At 36.3% G+C, this 17,991-nt stretch overlaps 1 protein-coding gene across 1 annotated transcript; it reads left to right on the forward strand.

The window, feature by feature from the left end:
- Positions 1-468: 468 nt before the first annotated feature.
- On the forward strand, positions 469-17,022 carry slc29a4b (asolute carrier family 29 member 4b). The gene is made up of 12 exons (XM_081362425.1): positions 469-604; positions 1,437-1,562; positions 2,221-2,352; positions 2,494-2,607; positions 2,740-2,868; positions 2,962-3,036; positions 6,857-7,131; positions 7,758-7,890; positions 8,016-8,203; positions 9,328-9,568; positions 10,887-11,070; positions 15,992-17,022. Exons 2-11 carry the CDS (start codon positions 1,439-1,441, stop codon positions 11,036-11,038), a joined length of 1,563 nt encoding a protein of 520 aa, XP_081218551.1. The 5' UTR covers positions 469-604; positions 1,437-1,438; the 3' UTR covers positions 11,039-11,070; positions 15,992-17,022.
- Positions 17,023-17,991: the final 969 nt, after the last annotated feature.

A 17,991-nucleotide genomic window follows, 5' to 3' on the forward strand; every position in this document is an offset into this window, starting at 1 on the left:
TCAGTAACTTCAATTGTCAAAGTTACACAAATCATGTGTTTTCTCTAGCAGTTTTGTAGGCCTATGTTAGGCTATAGTTAACATAGCCTAGCGTATAGTTCACTTTAATCCTCAAACCATATTCCTTAAAATAAATTTAATTCATTCATTCATTCAATAAATTATTTTTCAATAATCTATAGACTACTATAAAAAGATTTTCAGTGTTTGTTGAACAATTAACTGATTTGTGAATCAATACACAGAATTTTTCTGTTCCTGGGCAATAACGGTGGAAATGTTCAATAGTTTTGTAGCCAATATTTTAATGTAGGCTATATGTTTATATACAAATGAACCCCATCCTTAGATAGTGTGACAACTAGCCCCGGTGATCAATCGTAAAGTGCGTGATGATTCCGTGACTTGCGCATGAGGGTGGAGAGCCGAGAGAGAGAGAGAGAGAGAGAGAGAGAGAGAGAGAGAGAGAGAGAGAGAGAGAGAGAGAGAGAGAATGAAGGAGCAGAAAACGAGCACCCTCAAATAACCTCGCTTTGGAAAGAGAACCTGGATCGTAATTAAATATAATTCTCTTGTGACAGCGTGAATGACATTGGCACATCAGGTAAGATACCTGTTATCCATTCACGAAAGCGCGCGACTGCTCTGATCGATGTTCACTTATTATCATACTGCGTGAGTCTATTCCATTAGTTGCGAATATGTATAAGGCATTCAGATGTCAAATAACCTTAAAGACAAATGATCCTTCAAAAACATCAGTCATTAATGTGATGTAGTAACCTAGGCTACTTCAATTCAATATCCCCGCCGTTAAAATTACAGGCTATGACATGGACGCTTGATATTTCTAATAATAGCTTTGGTGGGTCTGTCAGGTGACATCGACGAATCTCGCGTTTATCACCTAGTCCAACTGACTCACAGTTTTATAACGCCGTAAAATTTAAACCACGCGCGCTTGTACAAAATAATTCAACATATGGGAGAATCATTCATGCCCATGCATATGCTTCAAAGGAAAACAGGTGGAGGAACAAAGATAGAACCACTGCAATGCTTGGTTGCATAAAACAAAACAAAAATATTGATTCTTATTGCACAGCATACATGCCGGAGTTACTGGGGCAAGTTGTTAGTAGTAGTAGTAGTAGTTGTCAGTATTTCTTATAGGGAAAGTGTAGTAGCCTACTTGTTTTGATGAATATGCAGTATTCTGTTTTTGTTGTCATGTCAATATTCACTTCAGCAGCTGATAGGCTATCTGTTATATTTGTTTATATATATATATATATATATATATATATATATATATATATATATATATATATATATATATATATATATATATATATGTTATAAATTTAAGGCCAACTGCATCTTGACAGTAGGCTATGAATTTTTTCCCATGTGTGAATTCTGACCTTTTTTCCCAGGCATGTACTCTGAGGAGTGGAGCAGGAATCGGCAGGGTAGAGAGAAGGCTGTGATCACGAATTTCAGCTTTAGTCAGCTGCCAGAGGAGGAGAAGAGGGGTTGGATAAAACCTCACAGTGCTCATGGTGAGTTGCAGATACACACAACACAGAATTAATATGCTATAAAAATCGCACATACAAGATGCATTAAACTGCACGTGCAAAATGACGTGTATATATTGATGCATCTGATGCATTGAGGTCTTTGTATAAATGTATGATGCATGCATGTGTGAAATAATGCATACATGAGTTTCCACATTTTTTGTGACATGCAGGTAAACAATAAAATATTTTCATGTTTTTAGTAGGTTTTAAATTGTGATTAATTTTTTTAAGTATTAATTTGTTTTTAATTTGACATTTTTATGATTTAATTAATTATTTGCTTCTAATTAACTCCCTGCAGTTCCCTCAAAAACCACCAGGGGTTCACAAACTCCAGGTTGAGAAGCCCTGCATTAGTGCAAGACACCATCATGTACAACACAAAAGCATTCATGACTTTTACATTTATGCATTTGGCAGACACTTTTAATCAAATGGACTTGCATTGCATTTAAGGTATACACTTTATCAGTGCATGCATTCCCTGGGAATCGAACCCATGACCATGGCATTGTAGCACCATGTTCTACTGTTTAAGAATGTTAATTTCTATTAATTAAAAATGGGGCTCAGGTTTATCAAGCTGCTCTGTCATTCTGGTTGGTATTAATCCAAGCTCATGTCTTCATTTCAGACTCAGAGGAATCCATTCCTGATGACCGCTACCATGGCATCTACTTTGCCATGCTGTTGGCTGGTGTCGGCTTTCTACTGCCATACAATAGTTTCATCACTGATGTGGACTACCTCCACCGCAAATTCAAAGGTTTGATGCAACCAACCTGTTGCACATCACAGGATAGACAAAATTAAATTCACAGAGCTGTGGGTGGAAAAAGTGACAACTATGCATTGCACAGTATTACTACAAGTTATGCTTGTCAATTCCCCTCTTTTCTATTGTCAGGCACCTCTATTGTGTTCGACATGAGTTTGACGTATATACTTGTGGCTCTCAGTGCCGTCATTGTGAACAACGCACTCGTGGAGAGACTGAGCTTACACACTCGCATCTGTGTGGGTAAGAACCTCCATTAGTCGCCCCTTAAAATACAACAATGAAAGGCTCCTCCGCACTATTTTCTACATGCACATTACATTACTCTTATTTATCAATTGCAATATCACTAAATTTCTTGTTTTGCATATATAGGATATCTATTTGCATTGGGACCTTTGGTGTTTGTGAGTGTGTGTGACGTCTGGTTGGAGCTGTTTGACACTCAGCAGTCCTATGCTGTTACTCTGGCTGCAATTGCCATTGTTGCATTTGGATGCACAGGTACATTTATACAAGCAATCATGTTCCTGCATTTGGCCTACATTGTGTTTTTGTGATCTGAAACTTTGTCCATTGTCCTTCTGACCTTTGCAGTGCAGCAGTCCAGTTTTTATGGTTACACTGGGATGCTGCCCAAGAGGTACACACAGGGCGTGATGACTGGAGAGAGTGAGCTGAACTTCCATCACTGCATGAATGAAATTACAATCATTATATTAAAATAAATGTATTTTTTTGTGTAATTCTGAATTAAAATTTTCAAGTGATATAGTAAAAATATGGTAATACAAGGATTAAATTAGAGGCAGTACAACAAATACAGTTGTTACAAAATATATATTTTATTATTTAAAGGGGCTATATGTAGAATTCAGAAACCCTTGTTATTGGCGACATCGGTGGCCATTACGTGAATTGCAGCTAACTTAAGCTAACTTATTGTTAATGCTCGCACTCATGCACACGTAAAATGCAAGAGACTGAATGATTCATTGCCCCGTTATACTCAAGGCAAAGTTCTTCTTCGTTTGTTGCTTGGAAGTAAAAAGGAGTGTGAAATACCTTTTGCAGCGATATACAGTAAATGACCATCCCGACGCCACCCACACTGCTGAGAGCAACATTTAGATGAATATGTTAAAGGTAGGGTTGGCAATTTCGGAGAGGCTAGCAATATCAAGCTAACATTGACAGCATGAGATCCAGCCCTCCCTTCTGAGCATCTCCAAAGCCACGCCTCCTCTAAAACACAGAGCAGAGTCTGCAAAGCATCACGAGAGACGGCGTTAAATTACATAATGTCTTAAAGCACATAACATTACAATAATAATGAACGTTAACAACTTAGAGCTCTTACTTGTACCACCTGACTGCAGCAGATTCATTTCAGCGTTGATAGTGTTGCCATTGAAACGCAAAAATCTGAGTCTGAGAACGTCAATAGCTCAGAGTAGAACGTCATCTAATTACGGTTATAGCTTGCACAATAGTGCCTACCTTACCTAAATAAACAGACAACAAAAATGACAGTGGTGAAAAAAAGCAGTTAAGAAAGCATCTGATCATTGTAATGTGGATGTGTTTGCACTAGTGTTGCTTTCGTCAACGAAAATTATGACGAAATATTGTCGTCAACGAACCGTTATCTCCTGACGAAAACGAGACGAGACTAGACGTAAATGCATGGTCATGTGACGATGACTAAAATACATGTATAATGCAATATCGTTGACGAATAAAAACGAGACTAAATGTGGTTTAAAAAATAAAAACTATGCTAAAATGTCTCTTCATTTTCGTTGACCAAAACGAGACGAGACGAAATGTAACGTCACGACGAATGAGAGAGTTGTGCGTGAACCCATAGCTTTGTCGGCTTTAAATTCTGGATTGCGATCTGGTCACCCGATTATCAGCGAATTTAACCATATATTACTCCATTAGTTATTCTATTAAAATGTCTCATTGATATATTTGACACATTCATAATCATTACTTTTGCTGGTTCTTTGTGACAGCTGTTATGTGCGTTATTGGCAGCGTCTCTTGTTACATGAACACGTCACCGCATCAGCGCCAGAACATGGAGATTTTATTTTAGAGAATAATCGCACAACCTATTCGATATTTTATAATTAAATAAACTAATCGAATATCCAAAAATCGTGACTCATCCCTGCATGGAATCTCTTGTTTCTTTTCCCAAATCTTCACTCACGTCACGTCTCACCCATTTTCTAAAGGTATTATAAACGTTTCTTGGTTCGCTTTTAATTAGGCCTATTATATTCGTATTCTTTACTATGGTAAAGTAGAAAAACGCTGTAGGACAGATAGCCTACATTTGTACTTGCATGTCAAATTCTTTTTAACACAGTTTGTGCTTGTTATATTAGACATTGGGCGCGAGTTTAGTTGTAAAGCGCGTTTTGACACGTGTGGGTGATTTTTAGTTTCACTTTCTCTGGCAGCGCAATCTCAAACACAGCCTAAATATCTCGCCCTTGTGGAGGATAAAATTCGCTCTTCAAACCAATTTACATCAAGTAGAAAACACGAAGATATCATAAAGAGATCGATATCTTCGTGTTTTCCTGCTCGTGTCCCACATCCCTCTCAAAGCGCAGAGTGTATCACGCGTCTTTGTGTGGAAATATAAAACGAGTTGTTGTTTTTTTAATAACCCCCCAAACACCGCCGGTAGTTGGTCCATTACCGCGGTGGTAAAAAAACCTGCCACCGTCACAGCCCTAAATATAGGCCTACTAAATAGTCTATAATAAGATAGCCTTGTTTGAAATTCTATATTGACTGGGTTAAATAGAATCGCATTACTAAAAAGAGACTAAAATACAATTTTCATCGACTAAAACTAGACTAAAATGTCATCAGTTTTCGTCGACTAAAACTAGACTAAAATGTCATCAGTTTTCGTTGACTAAAACTAGACTAAAATGTCATCAGTTTTCGTCGACTAAAACTTGACTAGACTAAAAAGAGTATGAATGTGACTAAAACTAATAAAAACTAAAATGACAGCCTGACACAAAGACTAGACTAAAACTAAAATTAAAACAGGCCGCCAAAAACAACACTAGTTTGCACAAGCATTGCAATTCACGGATGAGGTAATTCAATTATATGCTGTTGTGATAGTTTGCTTGTAAAGTATATTTGAGACCAAATAGATCTGGCTATGTGAGACTATAGTTTGAATTAATCACTTTGCTTTGCATGACACACTGTTCTGTAATGTACAGAATGTATTTTTCGGCATTATCCTGGACATTGTAGAAGCATTCGTTTCATGTGTCATAGAGCGAAAGAGAGGCTCTCGTGAGTGTGCGTAAACATCAAATCCTTTTGATTTTCCCGGCAAAAACTTCCTTCATATAAAAATCAGTCTACGGGCTTTATGTTTCCATCCACACGTTTTTATCCGAATTAAGTGATATCGAATGAAAAATGCCTTATGGAAACAGTCAAATTCGATTGAATTTCATGAATATCAACTCAAATGAAATACGTTCGGTCTCATCTGATTTTATCTTGATCGATATACGGCTTATGCGATAAACGCTGATGGAAACGTTATTTGCCGAATATCGTCGGGCATTTACGTGCATCTGCATCATCATAGCAATGTGTTGATAGCGTCGTTGTTTTCTTATTATAGCTTGATATGTCGCTATCAGCTGGCACATAAGCACTATTACAACTTGTGCAATATTGATCATTTGTTGGTAGATGGCGCGATCCATTTTGTCTAGCAAAACTTTGTTCGCAAATGTTTGCTTGAATGTTGTGCGATTCAGTGCGAAAATGAATGGAAACACCTTAAAATGTCTCAAATCAATTCGATACACCAATTTGATCGCAAAACAGCATGTGACGTCATTACGCACATGTTTTTATTCGCTTTAAAGCCGTTGGATGGAAACACCCTTTCACCAGTATATTCGCATGAGTTTTTTTTACCGAACTTCAGATAATTCGATAATTTCGATTGACAAGTGGATGGAAACTTAGACAGCCTAGGAAGTTGAGGAAGGTCTTGTTTTTTAAGTTCTCTTTACAAACTGTTCACACATTGGCAATAAAAAAAGCGATTAATACATGAAAATTGTTATAGCCCCTTTAACGTAATAAAATTATATTTAATAAAATCAAATATCTTAAATGTTAAAGAGAGAATTGAAATAATATATGTTTCATGTTACAGTAACTGGTGGGGGAAATATCCTTAATTGTCACGAAGATAATGGCACAATTACAATAAATTTTAGTGGTCCTTTAATACTTTTAATTTTGATAAAACATTTTAGAAAATATAATTTCTTTGAAATATAAATCTTAGTGGTCCTTTAATACTTTTAATTCTAATAAAACATTTTAGAAAATATAATTTTTATCACTGAATTTTTACTCATAATGTGCTGGTGTTTGTTTGTATTGCAGTTGATGTGTTTTTTGTCAATTGCTGTTTCAGGCACTGCTGGAGTTATTGTCTCTCTGAGTCGGATTTTTACAAAGCTGCTGGTGGAAGACGAGAAGAACAACACCATCATCTTCTTCCTGTTCTCTATCTCAATAGAGACGCTCTGTTTTCTGTTACACGTGGTGGTGCGACAAACACACTTTGTCCGTTATCACACCGACAGAGCTCGCGGCAGCCACAGCTGGCTCAAAGGACAGATTAATAATGTTACGACACAGAAGCGCAGTGGCTACCAGATACATTATGACAGTAGTGCAGAGGAAGAGGTAAATTCACACACAGAAGCACTGGTTTGCATTTGACTTTTGGGGACTTTTTGTGAGATATGGATCCATCTGACAGGTTCTGAAAGGTTTCTGTGGGTCTGTCTAACTGTTTTCCTTCTTACATTTAAAGGAACACTCCGACTTTTTGGGACTTTAGCTTATTCACCGTATCCCCCAGAGTTAGATAAGTCCATTCATACCCTTCTCATCTCCGTGCCGTAACTCTGTCTGACGCACCCACCTCTAGCCTAGCTTAGCACAAAGACTGGAGGTATACGGCTCCAGCTAGCATATGTATACAGTTAGAAGATGGCTGTGTCTCATGTGACCTTGTTATTTGTACACGCTGTGATACGGTGAATAAGCTAAAGACCCAAAAGTCGGCGTGTTCCTTTAAAGAAAAGTTATCTTGCAAAAAAAATATATAATGTAGGTGTACATGGTGTTTCACAATGAGCTCCCTACGATAACCTTTTTGAATACATGCACACTTCTGACACAAGGCAATGCCACAATGCACTGACAAATCTCAGCGAAAACGTTTTATTCTAGATACTATACATATACATAAATTGTTTAGAATGATTTTCTCAAAAATGTTGACTCATGGCATTTCTACACATTAGGATGGAGTGGTGTCAAGCACAGTTGATGAGGCTGATGCAGCTAATATGAGTAACGGTTCCCATGGAGATGAAATTTATGTCAGATTTGATGTGCCCAAACCAGAGAACAAAGGGACCTGGATCAGTGTGAAGGGTGAGCCATAGTTTTAATCACAACCGCCTGTAACTATTCTGTGTACAGACTGTAAAATAAAGTTAAGATCAATTAATGTCACATTTTTAGCACTGAAGTATTCTAACATGATGGCTTTCTTCCAGAGATTCTGGGTCAGAGGTGTGCTGTTGCTCGGATGATCTGGCCCTATATGCTCTCAATCTTGGTGACATATTTCATCACACTGTGTCTGTTCCCTGGTTTGGAGTCAGAGTTACGTAACGATACACTGGGAGAATGGCTGCCTATTCTCACCATGGCTCTGTTCAACATGGCAGACTTTGTGGGCAAGGTGAAATGAAACAGCTTGATGTCATTTACAAGCATATAATATCATTTAAAAAAGCGAAATGTTTGAAGGCGACACAAAGCGGAAGTTTAACTTGCGACAAAATTTTCTTCACTATTATGACATGATTGCTTGTTGAACAAGAAATAATGTAGGACGGGACTTGATTTCGTTCTTTGGGAATTGATTGGATGATTGGATTGTTGTGGTTTGCTATTTATAGTTTTCAGTCATGTGACTGGCACAGAGACCTGGAGGGCAAAACATTAACATGACTGTAGCGTAATTTTTGCAAGTTTTGGGTATTTGCGATCCATATAATGCATCCACCGCAGTTTTTCAATCACTTAACCTGCAATAACACTTGTAATGCCTTAATGTACTAAAACAGTGAAAGATCAAATTCATTGTACACCTTATTGATGATGCATACCATAATACAGGTGAGCAGATGAGCCCAGAATATGAGTGCAACACTAATGGTTAACCGTTTTCTTTATAAAGTCTTTTTATGGAAAACCGCTTAATAAAAAACTATACATTATACTTTTTATTTCTCAAATTAAAACAAATAGTTTGTGGTTTTAGACATTTCCCTTCATTTTAAGTCCTTAGCTACACCAAAATCTAAATAGTTACATTTTCTGTCATTTAGGCTGCACAAAATGTATGTGAATACATAATAAAAAGAAAATTTAAACTGATTAAATTTTATACTTTTAATATACTTGCGTTACATAATATTTTGGGTTCATAGACTTGCCTGTATATTATGCATCATCAATAAGGTGTATATTGAATTTGGTCTTTTAATATCACTGGCTTATTACATTAGTACCTGGTGAAAATAACTGGTGGTCAATGGAGGAAACAATTGTTTTGCCCTCCAGGTGGGTGCTCCTATAAGCAGGTGGGTGAGACATCATGTGAAAACTATGAATTGCTGTGATTTCATCAGAGAAGAGATGAAGATGTGTCTGCAAGAGGGAGGGGAAGTTATTTTGATTAAAATTTACAATGGCAAATTCAAAAAAAAATTCAAGGATAAATAATTTATAATAAATAGAAAAACAAGAATTGTCAATTTTAATTTCATGGTGACTTTATTTCTCTCTCGCTCTCTTTAGATCTTGGCAGCGTGTCCGTACGAGTGGGGCGGTGTGCAGCTGCTGGTGTGTTCGTGTTTTCGTGTTCTCTTCCTGCCCCTGTTTGTAATGTGTGTGTCTCCTGTGCAGCGCCCCCTGCTGGCGCACCCCGCCTGGCCCTGCGCCCTCTCCATGATGCTGGGTATCAGTAACGGGTACCTTGGCTCTGTACCAATGATACAGGCGGCCGGCAAGGTGCCACTTCAGCAGCGAGAAGTGGCGGGTGAGTATATCAGACACACATAAAGAGTGAGCGAAATGTGTAGTTTGGTTGATATTCCCCTACAAATTCCTCTTGTGGAGAATCTCCACAACAAAAAGAGTACAACATTTTATATAGAATAGGTGCATGGCAAAGGTTACATGATTCATTGCATTTTTCCTCTAATATGACTGGCAATACAGCAAACCCCCTCCTTTGTTGCTGGGCAAAGCAAACTGGATTTTTTGATTACTTCAGCTTGTTGCTCAAGTCATGAGGTTAAATATATATATATATTTTTTTTTCATTCTCAAAAGCATAAATGTTAATCCTTTTAAGAAAAAGCAATGTTAGTTATGATTAATAAAACAAATTCCATCACAGTAACCATCGAAAAGTAACCATCTAGAGGAAGCTTTTTTTACTCAGGAGACTTGTAGGGCTGTAAGTGTTATCAAATATGTTTTGACAAAATAGGTGAAGGCAATTGTTGACATACAGTAAGAGTACAGATCTGTTTAGTTTGAAATTTTGCAGATTAATTTTAAAACAGCAGCTTTTCCTCTTTGAAATTAGCCATAGATGATCACTAGAATGTGCTTAATACAAATTCAAACTTAATACCAACTCTTTATTTCTTTATTTCATCAAAGTCGTGACATTATCAGCCACGACCCCTAAAACCACTTGTCCTCAGATTTTATAATTTATAAAATAATAATACTGAATATAATTTTTTAAACACTGTCAGAAGTGTGAAAACCTTCAAACTCAGTGTCTTGAAGCACAAATGCTCTGGTGAGCTTTATAGTTTTTGCTTTGTTTTTTAAGTAATTGTGCTTATATTTTTTGTCACAATCACCGTAATAATTCAGCAATGTCTCGAATTAGAATTGGCTACAAAATGTATGTGAATATATAATAAAAAATGTTTTTAAACAGATTAAATCTAATCTGTGTAAGTTTTTAAAAATAGGTGGCTACAAAATTCAAGTAGCCTTCATAAAAAAATGTGTTTTTGTCTTACCCTGATTCTCTGTATTAAGCCTATGGTAATGATAATTGCATACTTTTTATGCTTCACACACACATAGTGTAACTTTAATCTAAAATATAATTCCTTCACACATAATCTTTTATTTAAGTCCCAGTATAATATTCATGTGGATAGCGTAGCTCAAATCATTTGTTGTTGGAATTGTTGGAGGAAACGGGAGAAAAATTCTCCATTTGCTTTCCATTTGATCTCATTTCTGTCATTTGGAGAAGCAGCTGATATATTGAAATCTTATTGTGATTTTTCTCCACTAATTTTGTTTTCTCAATGATTATTTTACAGGGAACACTATGACTGTATCATACATGGCTGGACTGATGCTCGGGTCTGCAGTGTCTTACTCAACATACAGTCTGACCTCACAGGCACACGATACTCACACACTGAAACTCAACAACACACTCACATTACACAGCTATATACCAGGCCACTGAGCTTCTCTTTCACACGTACACTGGTTTGTATAGTTGTTAATTATGTAAGAATAAAGAACATTTCTAAAGACTATTCCTGCTGAAACACCAGTTTAGACCAGAGTTTGCTTACTGGTCCAGGCTGGTTTATGCAAGGAAAGTCTGCTGGTTAAGCTGGTTTGGGACACCAGAATATTAGTGTTTCATTCTGGGAACCAGCATCCAAAACACAACATATGCTGGTGATCAGCTGCTGATTTTTTCATCAGGGATGTTAGCTCATTAAAATTTGTTGAGATACCCATTTGCATATTACCCAAGACTGTCTGAATAACCATCAAATTGTTAAATAAATAGATGTATGAAACTTTCTGTCATGTTTAAATTATTAGGCCACCATGTGTAATTTACTGTAAGATGGATTTGCTTTATAGCTGTACTTTATGACTGCTTGATAAAGTTGTGTTGGTGTCTTAGTTTTAGTTTATGTTTATGTTTATGACCTTCCACTTTAACTTCAAAGCAATGATAGGTAACAAATAGTTTCATTATTTGCAAAAAGTCTTATTCTGGCCAACAAGCACCCATTGATACAGGAAGGTGTAAAATTGACTATACGGTTTGCTTTTTGACGTAATTCTAAGGGTCAGGTAAATCTGAAAGTGGACCCTGACAATGATTTATAGTTCACACAGAACACGTTTTTGCTTTGAAAACACAAGATGTGGGCAATGGAATGGGGAAAAGTTGATCTTTTAACTTTAGTGCAGTGATTTTAGTACTTCACGGCATGCACGAGATGCTGCAAAAGACATGAGATACGGGCACAATGGTCAAACACGTCTATCTACATTGAAAACTAAATGGGAAAGTAGCGCAGTGAAATAGTAAAATGTGTTCTGTGTGCATGGCCCAAAGTGTCTAATTTGATGGCACGGATCTCACAAACCTTGCCACATACAGCAACTATTGTAGCAGCCTGGGAAGCTACAGTGCTTGTGCTGGGGTCGTGGAGCCTTTCCCCCTCGTCATTCCGTCATTTGTGACAATAAAAGAGTGAAAAGGCTAGAAAAAGATTGGAGCTTGTTATTTTGAGGATGCTCATGCTTAAGTTTTTGTTAAAGTTTGCAGATTGTTTAGCCTAGTAATTGCAGCTTATCTGTGACCAGTTCAGAGTCAAGATCAGTTCTTGAAAAATCCAGCCCATTATAATGAAAAATTCTCACAACTTTTTGTTGTTGTTTGTTTTCCTTCATTGACATTCATTAAAGTATCAGAGCCTCTATTGTCACTTACAGCTGCAGGTACAATCTATAATTGTCTGGGACTGTCAGGTACAATGGGTGTTCATTTTTTTTTTTTGGAGTAATCAGGTGCAAATTCACATACAGAAGCATCATTCTGTACGTTATGACTTTTTTATTCTACAAAGTTTGCAGTATTGATGATTTTTATTAGAGGTATCAAAGTTATTAGATTTACAGTTGAGACATTTGAATGATAGTGAAATGATGATCATTTTTATTATAATTTTAAAGATAATTGTTATTATAATTTGTCATTTGATTAAGACACAAGAACATAATATCACTCAATATAGATTCCCCCGAAATGTTTGCAAACATTAATACAACTTTTTTAATGAAACAACTTCAGTGTTCACATTTTCCCCAGTCTGTCTCTAAATCAGCTATGACATCCAGCACAAGGTTTGCAGTATTATTATCAGCATTAGAAATTAATTGTATTACAATTCTGACAGGAGATGTTAAATTAGTTCAAATGAAATTATACTAATCTGCATAAAACCACTCAGAATAGTTCCCTCAAAAAAAATTCAAAGTTTAATTGTTCAATAAGCATTTTAAAGCAACCACTGTCTGTTTTTAGTATTGAAACAACCTAAATTCTGTTCCATAAAGATTTTGTAACTCTGTCTCTAAATCAGCCACAGGTATCCCTCTAATAAAGGAGTTACGTTCATTGGTTCCAATGACTCCCCCTGAGTTTGAACATCTGTAATTCTGATTTAAGCAACAGAATGCAGTCCAGAAATGACTAGGCACATTCACTCTATTATTTATATAACCAGGACCTGGTACCACCCCTGTAACAATGTAAACAGGTTGTGAGATGCGCCTACATTGACTTTCCAGAAGTATTGCCAGGTTTTTTTCCTTATCCCTCCATACAGGTGAGTTAAAATAGGAGTCTTGTGGAGCAGCATTAGTGAGAGTGAAGGTGGCGTCAGCACAGCTCTGTGATCCTGCATGGTATACTGGTGCCAGATGACCTTTGTGTTTCCCAGAGTTCTCATAATCTGCATTGAGAGCTTGATGGACTCCACGTAGTGTTATTTTCACAGACCCCTCAGATGATATGTTTGGTGATGTATTTTGATCATCAAGCTGCAATATTAAATCAATTGAAAACATGAGCTTAATAACAGTTTCATTAGAAGATAAACAAAAGTAACTAATTGACACAGATTCTTAAGTAAGCATAGCAAACACTTTTAGGCCAAATCCACTGGTTTTATACCCTTCCATATGGCTCCTTCTGCTATTCAGATTTGTAATGTACTACAGTATAATGATCGATCTCTGTTATGTTTTATAAGCATTTATCTGACTCTGTGTTCATATTGTGCATTGTTTGGTATAAAGGTTTATTCAGTTTCCTCATGTTTCTTAACAGAATAATATTTCACTTACTTGAGGTTCAATGTACCAATTGTTTTTTCTTGTGCAGCGCATTATCCCTTCAAACCTGTAGGCTGAGTACACTGGGATCCTGTTGTGAGTATCATAATATGTGGCATAATAAGCAACATCATTTAGAGTTTGGCAGATCTGCCGATACTGTGGTCCAGAAAATCTTGTTGGTGATTTTCCATTTGCAAAAAATGTACCACATTCCTGCTCAAAATCTGTCACAACACTGGCTGAACCACCGGAGAGAAGAAACGGCATCAGCACATGAAGAACCAGCGCCATGATGAAGAGGATGAGATGATGAATTATCAAAATCTCTGCAAGAACAACCACATGTGATCCCTTTTATAATTGCTTTTATTGTGTAATATTGAAATTAAAAATAAACAATTACCTCAAAATTATAGCAGAACAAGTCAAAGATCAAGCTATTATCAATGAAGAGACAATAATGCAAGAATGTAAGAAACATGATACATTAAACCATTCATGTATTAATTAAACATCTAATATTAAATACAGATGTAAAATGTAAATGTAAAAGACCAAAAGCAGCTCTTCAAATGCTACAGTACATACCGACACCAAAGGCAAGAACACACTGGTGTTGCAGTGCCTGGAGTATTTATAACCACCTTATTTGTCATACAACAGATGAAAAATTTCAAGGAAATGTGAACCAGGCCTCACAGTCTTGATCACCACATATCTCCCTTAATCTACAATACATATTTAAACAAATTTCCTTAAGTCCACCCAACAAGCATGTCTTCATTTATGAATCTAAAAGATAATGCTTTAAAGTAAACAATATCTGACATTTGTTGCATAACACAGAATATATATCACATGACGCTGATTTTTGCCAGGTGGCACTGCTGACTGACATCAAAGTCGGTTCACATGGTGACCATTTTCTAGTCATGCAAGTATAGATCCTGAATAGATCCGGTTTACTTCAATGAGCAAAGATACAATTTTCCAAAGAAGCTTTCTACAACAAGCCAAATTATCTTTTAATGTTCTCAGCATTACTCATCATAATGACATAGCTCTCAATTTGTATTTCTTACTAACAACTTTATTAAAGCTCTGTAATTGTTATTGTAACTAGTAAGAATTCAATTAAAGAACTCTTTAATTCAAATCTTACTAGTAAAAATGCAATTATGACGGATAATGCTGGGTGCATTTACAGCTAAATCGGATTGCCATATATAGTTTTCCAAGCTTTTTGTTTTGATAACATGTCAGGGTAAATGTTTTCCAGTTAGTTCAGATAGTAAGCATAAAAAATATTGTGGAGCAAAACAGATCAGACGATTTCCCTGACAACTTTTCTACAGCTATCATATTGCATTTTTCTTATTCAATTTCTATGAGACATTTGTCTCTTCTTTATACTATATCTGGTGAAATACACTCAATGGATCTCATGCAGTGAAGGTTAAACAACCACACTCACTGAACAGGACACTAAGTAAACTCTTCTTGTCAGTATCATATTGTCACAGTGTCTGGTGGTTCCCTGGGTTAAACACTAGAGGTCCTCAGTTTTCACGGTGTCTATGCATTTTCACTACAATTCCCATGATCCTGTCTGTCACTGATTGTTATTGTCTTTCAGCTGTTTCTCGTCACCTTGTCAGCACTTGTGTGTATATATACCCTGTCTGTTTCAGTGTTTGTCACGGAGTCCTTGTCTCTTATCACACCACTTCCGTGTTCTGCCTTGTTGCCTGTTTTTGGATTGTTTTATGTTTTGGATTGTTTCTTTGGTTTTGACCCCTGCCTGGACTGGATTTGAGTAACGGATTTCCCTTAATAAATTATACTGCTTTTGGATCTTCTCTCTGTTTCCCGTGTGATGGATCGTGACACATATTTTCTCTCTGGTGGTTTCGGTTGAAAATGTGCCAAACATTTGTATTACACTCTAAACAGGATCTCGCAACTACTGGTAAAGGAATGAATGCAAACAAATGCACAAAAGTGTTTAATTTTTCTCTCTGTTGAGCACCATTAAATTTGATGATATAATAAAAAGCTTATGATACAATTTTGAGTTTGTGATACAATTTTTCCACCTATTGCTATTTTAGTGTAAATATATTTTTTCAAGGGAAATTTTTCTCCTAAAATAGCTTTACGACCACAGGCACACGATACTCACACACTGAAACTCAACAACACACTCACATTACACAGCTATATACCTGGCCACTGAGTTTCTCTCTCACATGTACACTGGTTTGTATAGTTGTTAATTATGTAAGAATAAAGAACATTTCTAAAGACTATTCCTGCTGAAACACCAGTTTAGACCAGAGTTTGTATACTGGCCCAGGCTGGTTTATGCAAGGAAAGTCTGCTGGTTAAGCTGGTTTGGGACACCAGAATATTAGTGTTTCATTCTGGGAACCAGCATCCAAAACACAACATATGCTGGTGATCAGCTGCTGATTTTTTTATCAGGGATGTTAGCTCATTCAAATTTGTTGAGATACCCATTTGCATATTACCCAAGACTGTCTGAATAACCATCAAATTGTTAAATAAACAGATGTATGAAACTTTCTGTCAAGTTTAAATTATGTATGGCCACCATGTCTAATTTACTGTAAGATGGATTGAGGTGTACTATATGACTGCTTGATAAAGTTGTGTTGGTGTCTTAGTTTTAGTTTATGTTTATGGCCTTCCACTTTAACCTGAAACAATGATAGGTAACGAATAGTTTTATTATTTGCAAAAAGACTTATTCTGGCCAAAAAGCACCCATTGATACTGTTTGATTTTTTGACGTAATGTTAGGGTCAGGTAAATCTGAAAGTGGACCCTGATAATGATTTATAGTTCACACAGAACACGTTTTTACTTTGAAAAACACAAGACGCACAATGGAATGGGGAAAAGTTGATCTTTTAACTTTAGTGCAGTGATTTTAGTACGCCATGCACAAGATGAAACCTTGCCACATACAGCAACTATTGTCGCAGCTGGGAAGCTACAGTGCTTGTGTGGTGGTCATGGAGCCTTTCCCTCTCGTCATCCCACCATTTACTGTCATTTTTACACTGTTTCTAGCAATAAAAGATTGGAGCTTGTCATTCTGAGAGTGCTTATGCTTAAGTTTTTTGTCAGAGTTTGCAGATTGTTAATAATTACATTATGTCTGCGACCAGTTCAGTAAAGACCAGTTAAATCCCCCCCCAAAAAAAAAAAAAAATACAGTCCATTATAATGAAATCTTTACTGATTCTTCTAATAAACTTAACTGAAAATTCTCACAACTTTTTGTTGTTGTTTGTTTTCCTCCATTGTCTCATAAGATCACAAAATCTGTGTGTGTTCAGTTTTTTCGAGTAATCAGGTGCAAATTCACATTCCTATTTCTAGAAGCATCCAATACAAGGTTTGCAGTATTAAAGATTTTTATTGGAGGTACCAGAGGTTAATAGATTTACATTATAATGGTAATAGTTACAGTGAAATGATAATAATTTTTATTTTTATTTTACAGATAGTTGTCATTTTAATTTTTCATTTAAGACACAACATAATATCACTCAGTATAGTTCCCCAAAAAATGTTTGCAAACTTTAATACAACCTTTTAATGAATCAATGTTGTTCCATTAAGTTTTCCCAAGTCTGTCTCTAAATCAGCAATGACATCCAGCACAAGGTTTGCAGTATTTTATCAGCATTATAAATAAATTGTTTTACAATTCTTACAGGAGAATTTAAAGTGATTAGTTATAATGAAATCATACCAATCTGCATAAAACATTGATCAAAATATTTCCCTCAAAAATGTTTTCAAAGTTTAAAGGGATAGTTCACTTTGAAATTAAATTTTGGTATGTTTTAGCTTACCTCAATGGCATCCAAGATGTAGGTGTCTTTTTTTCCGCAGTAGTTTCAATTTTGATATTTTTAGGTCAAACCGTTCTTGTCTGTAAGTCATATAATGCAGGTCTATGGTCACTGTCTCAAAACACAAGCACAAAGTCCAAATTAAAACAATTCCCCATCGTCCAAATTAAACAATTCCCCGTCGTAAGTACACATTGATGGCCTAAGACACGAAACGAGCGGTTTGTGTGAAAAAACGAACAGTATTTATATCGTTGTTATCTCTTGAACAAAGCCGCGTCCAAATGATCTGAGGGCGCGGGAGGGTATAGATAAACTAGATGTCGCCTTGGCTACTGCAGTTCATTGGAACGAAACCGTAGCCAAGCGACATCTAGTGTAT

This window comes from Scardinius erythrophthalmus (genome assembly GCF_964197995.2).
Source record: "Scardinius erythrophthalmus genome assembly, chromosome: 3".
Lineage (NCBI taxonomy): Eukaryota > Metazoa > Chordata > Actinopteri > Cypriniformes > Leuciscidae > Scardinius > Scardinius erythrophthalmus.